Genomic DNA, 9,905 nt, shown 5'->3' with positions numbered 1-9,905 from the left:
ACAAATTCACAGTGATTGCAAGATAAAGCCATCACTGTGAAAAGAAAAGTAAAGGCTTGGAAATGACTGTAAACAATGAAATAAAAGCATTAACAGTCACATGTTCTCAACAGGCAGCAAGGCTTTGAATATCATCAATGATGTCATTGGCCTCAAGCCAATTAAGTACTGTGGCGATGACATGCATTATTTTTGAAGGTTGACCGGTAAATTAGCATGGCAAAGGATTCCCAGACCAAAATCAATAGGATTTTTTTTTTTTTTAAGGATTTTAGAATATTACTGGAAATATGATCTGTGGCAACCAGGTTTATTGCACTTACACATTTTTTTCAGCATTGTCATATACAAATATAAACACAGTTTTTATGACTTTTGAAGCATAAATGCAATTGCAAGAAGTCCAGCGTCAGACTGTAAACCAGCTACATCACGGTCAAATGACTGTTCGTCACCACGGTTAAGCTAAAAGCAGACTCATGTAAGGCCTGATAATGCTAGTTGTCTCATTCAGTCATTTGTAAGCAACTGCTGTTTTTAAGACTAATAGAAGCTTTCTATGTCATTGAAGAAAACGTTAAAACATATCTTTAGCTGCATTCAGATGGTTGGAGCCATAATGCATTTGGTGTTTTATTTTATCTGCATAGGTTAAATGTATAATGTAGTTCTGACATTTGACCACAGGATAGAGCATTCCTTGCAGAGCGCATATATGTAATCACCTGGTGATCAGAATCAGGTGTGTGGGACGGGAAAAGCAAACCGTTTTTGACCATGTCCTGTCGTGTCGAGACAGTGTCGTGGAGTAAAGTCGAACCGTGTGTAAGTGTTTGTATCAGAGATATCGTTCACTGATCAGTAACAGACGAGCAGTGTGGATATATTCATCGCTGTAAATAAATGGATCGAAAGATTCAAAGATATCGACTGATCGGACATTGTTTTATATTCTGGAACATGCGCCGAACACGTTCTCCCGTTCACATCCTTCAGTGGCTTAAAGTATATATCATGCTTAAAAGGCACTACACAGATCATACTTAATTTGTGCTTTGCTTACCAAAAATAAAACAGCTTGTTAGTTTAATGTGCATGGTTACGTCCGCTGCTAGTTTGCTCGCTACATACAATTCAAGTTCAAGAAGAGAATTACATTGGTCAAGCGCATCATCAGTTTTATGTTTAAGGCATTACACTGTTTGCTCATGGTGATTGCTAAAATATTTCTGGATGGCTCACATGAACTCTGGGCAGCAACACTTAAAATTATTTTTGCATAATGATTTGTGAATCTTCCGCCCACTGTTTATAGGTAGGCTATGCATTTCCCACAAGCATGAAAATGATACCAGTGGCTGAAAACCATCACCAGTGTCAAATGATTTACTAAAAGGAACAGACACATCAAATACGTTTTCACATCATATTGGTAAAAACTGCAACAATGAAACATTTTCTAGTTTTTCCATGTCTCCTGGGAACGATTTTACAAGCCTTGGATCAACACACTGCCACAGAGTTTCAGCTGGAAGGAGATTACTTGTTGGGTGGACTTTTTGATATTCATCATAGACGCCCTGTTAATCATGACAGACCAGAAGCCATGGATTGCTCCAGGTGAGTCTTAATATAAATCTAAGTTGCCGTCTTCTGAATTTGAAACTAACAAAAATGCCTGGTAAACCACATTTTAATATTATACATTCAAGATATTAACATCAAACTTCAGTTCAAATGATAAAGCTAGAAGCTAAAACCTTCATCTAATCCAGGTAATTGTGATATTATTATATATAGTTGCAGTATGACGTTATTTCCCACCTTAGACCATGCTGAACATATTGATATCTTTACAGGGGACCCAAGAGTGACAATGTTCATTTGAATCTTTACAAACAGTAATGTTTGAACCATGAAGCCACAAATGTATCAGATAGGAGGTTCTGAAGAAAATCTCCTTTTGTACTTCTTCACAGTCAGCCCTTCCTTCTCCCAAGTTATCGGAGGTTTCAGGTGATGAGATTCTCTGTGGAAGAAATCAATAACTCTACCAACCTTCTACCAAACGTCTCTCTCGGCTATGAGATATTTGATCACTGCTCCTCCGTACAGAGTTTTCCAGATGTTTTGAAACTCCTCTCAGTCAACAACTTGGTCCAACCATGGGATGAACCACACAAGAATCTTCCTAGAATATTGGGGGTGGTGGGTCCTTATAGAAGTGCTCAGGTCCTCAGTGTAGCCCCACTCTTTATGAAGGATCTGATTCCTATGGTAATCTTGTGAATTATTGTTTCAAATTACAAACTTTTTTTTTCAATCACAAACTTTAAAAAAAAATGTATCAAATAATTGTTAATGTCAATGTGTCATGTCAAATGTTTTTGTATCTCTTAACAGGTCAGTTATTCAGCTGCTATTTCTGTCTTTTCCCAAAAAGCGAATTATCCCTCTTTTCTACGAACGGTGCATCCAAATAAAGATGCCATAGAAGGGATTGTGAACATTGTGAAGCACTTCAACTGGCGCTGGGTTGCTTTTCTCAACAGTGATGATGATTATGGCAAAGATGGCCTTGCATTATTCATTAATAGGATTGAGGACACTGAAATCTGCCTGGCGTTCAACCAAGGCCTGAATCAATATACAGACCACTCCCAAACATTTAAACAGATAGAGGCACAGAAGATAAACATCATTATTGTTTTTGCTCTGAAAATGACTGCTGAAGTTCTCATTGAGTCGGCAATACAACTGAATATCACCAACAAAGTGTGGATCGCAGATGAGGAATGGTCCTTAAACAAAAATCTCCCAAAGAAAAAAGGAATCAGAAATATTGGAACTGTAATTGGGATTTCAGATAAAGCAGTGAAAGTACCTGGTGTCAATGATTTTATCTATTCTTCAAGAAGACAGACTCATTGTGGAAATTCAGATCAAAATACATATTGTAATCAGGTTTTCAACTGCAGCAGCCTGAGTGTAGAAGATGTCCTTGCTGCCGACCCATCTTTTAATTTTCCTGTTTATTCTGCTGTATATGCCATCGCTCATGCCTTACACAATGCCTTGCAATGTGGATCCGGCAGATGTAATGAGAATATCACAGTGTATCCACACATGGTAAGCACACAAATACAAAATTTGATAATTTTGCTTAACATTTTTTTTAATTGCTTTAACTTAAAGATAACCCTTTTCAATAAGGTCTCATATGATGTTCAAAGCCTATTTAAATAACACCACATCTTTTTTGTGAACAAAGGGATGTATTAGTCATCTGAACTTTTTGTCCCCACATCAGGTTTTAGCAGAGCTGAAGAAGTCCAACTTTACACTTTTAAATGAGACCATTCGGTTTGATAACAATGGTGACCCTAACTACGGATCATATTCTATACTTTTCTGGAACCACATTGGTGATACTGAGGAGATTGGCTTTTATGCATTTTACCCATCAGTCCATTTCTTCATCAACAATAGCAAAACTCGGTGGTATGGAAATGGAGAGGTAAGTTGTTTTTTGAAAGGTTTTCCTAATTCTAATATCTGCAGTTTAATGAAGTTTATTAATATGTATAAAACTACATTAATATGCAGTGAAGTCTAAAAATAAAGGGTCTAATAAGTTGGTTCAATTTAACAAAACCTGTTTATAAATAAAGTCAATAAAAAGACTTTATTGACTTTATTGCCTACCTATTTCTGATTCAATAACATTTTATGTATTGATAAATAATCTTGTGTAGGTGCCTACTTCAGTGTGTTCTCTAGAATGTCCTGGTGGATTTGCAAAAAAGCAAGATGGAAATAACAAAAAAGGCTGCTTCGATTGTGAAATCTGTCCTAATGGAACTTATGTGAACATCACAGGTAAATTATTATAAATTATTAGAAAAATCATTAATTAAAGCAGTACTGTTACTCAAGCTTTAGTGGGATAGAAAGATGAACCGTTGAGTCAAATATTGGCTTCCATTTCCGCTGTGCCGAATTAATATGTCAATAAGTGCATAAATGATTGAGTGAACGACTGCTATGTAATAAATCGTTTGAAAAATGGTTCACATAATGTTTTTTTAATTATTATTTAGCAACATTGGGAACAAGTTTAGATTCATTATGCAGTACAGTGAAATATAGATCAACTTATAGAATACTTCAACCGGAAGAACTGGAACATTACTTCATTTGCTGTCTGATATTTCTTAATTTTATTTAACATACCTTTAATGACATATTGTTTCATGTCAAAACAGAGGATGCCTACAGCTGTATCAACTGTAAGGTGACAGAATGGTCTGAAGCAGGAAGTACATCATGCAACCTGCGGGTGGTGGAGTACATCCCGTTCACAGACACCGGGGCTGTACTGATCATGGTCGGGGCCTGGGCCTTGGTGGGCTTCACACTCGCCGTATCTGTTCTCTTTGCCATCAACTACAACACACCTGTTGTCAGATCTGCTGGGGGACCAATGTGCTTCCTGATTTTAGGCTGCCTCAGTCTGTGTAGTATAAGTGTGTTCTTTTACTTTGGAAAGCCAACAACTTCCTTTTGCATCCTGAGGTTCTTACCATTTCTCTTGTTCTACACGGTTTGTCTGGCCTGTTTTCTTGTGCGCTCTTTTCAAATCGTTTTTATTTTCAAAATAGCTGCCAAGTTCCCCAAACTCCACGGTTGGTGGATTAAATATCATGGACCATGGCTGGTCATCACTGCAGCATTCAGTATTCAGGCAATCCTACTTCTTATTGGCTACAGTTTTAATCCCTTGAAGCCCTTTAAAGAAAGAAGTTGGTACCCAGACAAAATCATACTTGGTTGTGACATTAATCTCAAAGCCACCTCTGGTCCTGTGCTTTTACTCGTGTCTTTGTGCTCCTTTTGTTTCATTTTCTCCTACATGGGAAAAGACCTCCCGAAAAATTACAATGAGGCCAAAGCAATAACCTTCTGTCTGCTCCTGCTGATCCTTACCTGGATCGCCTTTGCCACTGAATATGTGCTTTACCATGGAAAGTACATCCCAATACTAAACGCTCTGGCCATACTCTCCAGTCTCTACTCCTTTCTCCTGTGGTATTTCCTCCCAAAATGCTACATCATCATTTTTGAACCCGACAGAAACACACATGAGTTCTTCCAAGGACTCATTCAGAATTATACCAAAACAATCAGCCAGTAGAGGCTTCCAGTATATTTCTGTCTCTACACACACAAAACTGAAATGGCCTCCATCTAATTACTTTGCTTTTTAGCATCCATCATATATATATTTTTGATGGTGTATTCTTTCCCCCTGTGACACCAAGATAAGGTATGTTTAAAGATACTAAAGTGTACATGTATCATTCAAAGATTAACAACAATTTAAGAAATATTTATATTGTTTTACTCGTGGGAAGTGAAAAGATCAATACTACAATAGATCAATAGTAAAAACTAGCAAATACACAAAGTTGTATGAGTTGGACTTGTTTGTGCTCAGTGCAATAGCTTGTTCGGCTTTGCAAGTATTGAATCATCCACTCTATTCATGTGTAAAATTGACTAAACCTGTGCAATACTGAACTTCTCATAAGCTCAAGAACATTACGAAGTCAAAAATGTACTTTAACAGGAAAAGGAGTGGTGGTGACGAGTTAAATCTTTGCACTTGAATAGCACAATATATACAAGAGAATACAAGGTTGTTGTTAAATGGATTAACACAAAATTGAAATATTAATAGTTCAAAATGCTTTATATGTGCTAATTCTCATTATGTTATATTACTTAACAGCCTCATGACAATAAAGGGTAAATAACATAAAGTTAACTATTCGATGAAGTTCATTCAATAAAGGAGATACAATAAAAAGTGTTTTTTTCTGGTTTTTCACTAATCTCACCACATGATGGCATAATTTATACAAGCTGTATACAGTAATGTAATTAATTTACCTCTGGATTTAAATGTTGAGCTTTAAATGGGGATGCAGTTTTAAATAATGATTAGCTTATTTTTAAGCCGGATGGCAACTGCAATTTTCTGAGAGTTTATTTATTCAGTTTCCAAATAGAGTTAAAATTCATTATCAGAAAATATGTTGGTTCAGAGAAGTATATTTAGTATTAAGACAGACAGACGCAGAAAAGAAAATACCACTACCTAAAACAAAACGTCCTCTTTCCATAGCAGGAAACAAAATGTTAAAGTAATTACCTGCTATGAAAGCGCAAACCTATCAGAGCAATGCCTGCTTGCATCAAACACTAATGTGAAGTGCCCTATTCACCTCATTAATCTTCTAAAACACTCCAATTATAAGTATGGACTGTGACAACTATTTAGAATCATCTGATTTACAAGTTATTGCTATATTTAGAAACACAAACCACTTCGCTTTGTAATCAGACAGAATTCTTGATCTTGATGTAAAGTTATCAATAAGATATTTTAACTTGCAAGTCAATGCTGTTGAACAATCCTGGTCCATGGTTTTGTGGCATTTCACTACACATTGTACTGTATAATGGGGTTTTCAACAAATATAGAATGATATAATTTGACTTATTAGAACAAAGAAGATCTATGCGTTTGCTACGATAAATTCAAATTCCTGAACTTTTATCAGGACTAATCTGCATAGCCATTGAACATTTTCCTATTTTAAATGACCTGTGTTGTGGTCTTGTGTTAAATCATGCAGGGATCACTTGTAAGAGGAGGTGGTCATTTAGCATAAACCAAACCCACTGGGTTGAATTAAATGAATTTGGGTGTATTTGCATGGTGAAGTCGTTGTAATCGAATAATATTCTTCTAAAGTCCTGTTTGACATAAAAGTGATTTTGTGTGCTTAATAATGACGTATAAAGGAAAACGCTTTTTATAAGATAGATTGGGAGGTCAAAACCCTCTTTAATTGTCACACATACATGCACACAGCATACACAGTGAAACTTGATCTCTGCATTTAACCCAACAATGGGGAGTGGGAGGGCTGTTTGGTGCCTTGCTCAAGGGTAACATGTATGCACTTACAGCCTTTCAAGGGTAGAATAAATCATTGTGTTGAATGTGCTAATGCAACATATACAGAGAAAAACGTGTTGAAGTTTCAAATGTGATACCATTATTCGCTTGAATTTAGAACAGGTTATACACTTTTTAGTTTGCTGTAATTGATTGATTGAACATAATGTTGCATTATCCCTAATTGACTTGGTGCAAAACACATAGCATGGGATGTTAAGCCACTTGCATGGCATGAAAATCATTATTTTCACCTCTTAAAAAGGCAGTCGACCTGTGTTGAAGCATTACCGGTTGGACCTGTTTGGGCTCAAGCCTACATACAGCCTCAGCGCTTGAACCCTAACACCTGGTTATTGGGTGGAAACTCTGACTGTGGTCTGGATAGAAAATCTGTGTATTTGGTCTTCTATTTGCTGAGTGGCTTGAACGCCTGTGGTAACCAACACATTCTTGGAAGGGCATAATCAGGAGGAATGGCATCCCTGATCTGAACCTGAACAAAGGCTTGTTATTGGACTTTTGATAGTCATGGGTTGGCAATAACAAACACCACCCTTTGACATATGGATGCTCATAGGTGTACATGGTACCAGATCAACCTAGGCAGAGGGACAGCGATCAATTTTATAATTGTTCATTGAACCCAATGTTGTTTGATGAACTGAAAGGTAGAGCTGTACACTGATCACGTGGTGAGTTAAGTCGGGTGGCATCCTCTGGAGAAACATGGTAAGACCAAACGTGTTGTGCAAGTGTTAACTGGTAGCGTCTGGAGATAGCCCCAATCCGGGATGCCTTCAAGCTCTCACAGAGTTTTTTATGGACCGGGACATTGAACCTGAATGAGAGACGTTCAAAGCTTTGATTGCAAAGGATGCAGTTGAGAGCCGTGGTCATAAGGTCTTAGTTACACAAGGGGGGGAATCCTCGACCATCCTGGTTGACAGCGCTGGTCAGGGAAGTCTTCTCACTGAAGAAGGAAGCATTCTGGAATATGTTGCAAGGTACCGACAGGCCCAAAATAGAAGTTCGGAGAAGCAATACAGAAGACTTTCCGTCAGCACCGTAGTGGTTCTTGAGAACTTACAACACCACAGGAGGGGGAAGTATGCAACCATCCAAAACCACAGGGGAGGGGGGGCTGCAGTTCTGTGGGCTGTGGATTGCATTGCTACTTTTTGCAGATTATGTGGTTCAGTTCTCTTGGATGAGGATCATCATCTCTAAATCTGAGGCCATGGTGCTTAGCAGGAAACCAAAGAGCGATCTACTCTGGGTAGGGTACTAGTCAGCAACCCAAGTAAAAGAGTTCACATTTCTCAGGATCTTGTTCACTAGTGATCGTATAATGGAGCAGGAAAGGTTGACATTTTTTGCAGCGGGAGCGGTATTATAGTCACTTAACCACACAGTTGTGATAAAGAGAGAGCTGAGCCAGGGATTGTATCTCCAACCTGGCCTGGGAACTCCCCAGCCAGAGCTGGGTAATGTGGCCAGGTCAATGGAAGTGTTGGGCCCTCGGCTGGATAACGATAAATTGATAGATGGATGAATGAGTCGAGCCCCAGAGAGCAGGTGTGGTGCAGTTGTTGCTACTTCTGTCAATAGCAATGACCTGGTTTTGGGCATGAAAGAGTTTTAGGCTGTGCCTCGGTTCCAACAGGCCAGCCTGTTCTGCTTCAGGATTAACGATACAACAATCATTTCAGACATTAAAGGCAAGGTGGGACCAGTTGACTTGTTGAAACTGTCTTGCCCTCTGTTACTGTGGTGCATTGTTCTCACATACTATGTTGTACCAAGTGAATGACTAAATGGGAGCAGAAGTTATGGACATACTTTTTATGCTTTAGATATTGCAATGCCAGAGAATGTGGTTTTGCCTTTTGTGTTTCGTGCTTTTTAGAAAAACTTACGTAAGGTTTCCAACATGGTAAATGAAAAATAGACTGGATGACTTTGTCCGTCGTCTATTATAAACTAATGTTCCAGATGCCAATCCACCATTGAGTGACAGTAAATCACGTTGTTATCTTCTTTCTTTCTTTATTAAACTTTCTTTACATGCATTTGCTTGTGTGTGTGTGTGTGTGGTTTATCTTAATGGACGCACACTAACACAGGTAAACTGGAAATACAGCAGCAGGAACTCACAGCTCTCGTCACCAACTACGGAGACGTTAGATATTGGGCCAAACCATTACATGGACTAATCCAAACTAAAGGGGGGGAAACGGAACAGTCCAAGTGAGAGGGCCTTTTTCACAGCCGCCCCCAGATTTCTGTAGGAAATCTGTACCTGTTAAAGGGCCTATCTAACCTACTTAGTCTACACGATCTAATCCGGTATGCTGGGTAGGCTGATGATTCTTGCCACTGGACGTGTGTAGGAGCGATCTCCCACCTTCACCTCGATGACTCTGATCCGACCATCAAGTCCAGGCATGGTCCGGGTGATCTTCCCCACTGGCCACAACGCTCTAGGTAGCTGAGGGTCAACCACCATCACGGTGTCCCCAACACTCAGGCTTGGTGGGTCTGAGTGCCATTTCTGACGAGCCTGTAGACCTGGCAGGTAGCTCCTGATGAAGTGCTTCCAGAAGTGATCTGCAAGCAACTGGCTATGACGCCATCTCCGTCGGCTGAGGAGTTCTGACTCAGGGTACACCACCTGAGGAAGGGACGCGTCAGGCCGCCCCATCAGCAAAGTGTTGGGTGTAACTGGGTCAGGGTCAGCCACGTCAGATGAAGTGTAGCCCAGGGGCTTGGCATTCAAGATCCCCTCTACTTCTATTAACAGCGTGCGCAAGACCTCTTCAGAGAGGGATTGAGAGCCGACAGTCACCTGTAGGGCTTGCTTCAGTGACCTTATCTC

General features: G+C 39.2%; 1 protein-coding gene across 1 annotated transcript; it reads left to right on the top strand.

The window, feature by feature from the left end:
- The first annotated feature begins 1,447 nt into the window (after nucleotides 1-1,447).
- Nucleotides 1,448-5,441, top strand: LOC134869221 (taste receptor type 1 member 1-like). Its single transcript, XM_063890703.1, has 6 exons — nucleotides 1,448-1,620; nucleotides 1,980-2,277; nucleotides 2,404-3,129; nucleotides 3,311-3,517; nucleotides 3,756-3,879; nucleotides 4,266-5,441. Exons 1-6 carry the CDS (start codon nucleotides 1,448-1,450, stop codon nucleotides 5,192-5,194), a joined length of 2,457 nt encoding a protein of 818 aa, XP_063746773.1. The 3' UTR covers nucleotides 5,195-5,441.
- The last annotated feature ends 4,464 nt before the right edge of the window (nucleotides 5,442-9,905 follow it).

Source organism: Eleginops maclovinus, chromosome 1, assembly GCF_036324505.1.
Source record: "Eleginops maclovinus isolate JMC-PN-2008 ecotype Puerto Natales chromosome 1, JC_Emac_rtc_rv5, whole genome shotgun sequence".
In the NCBI taxonomy this organism is placed as follows: Eukaryota; Metazoa; Chordata; class Actinopteri; order Perciformes; family Eleginopidae; genus Eleginops; species Eleginops maclovinus.
The sequence above is the reverse complement of the archived record's forward strand: the minus strand, read 5'-3'. Positions and strand labels throughout refer to the sequence as shown.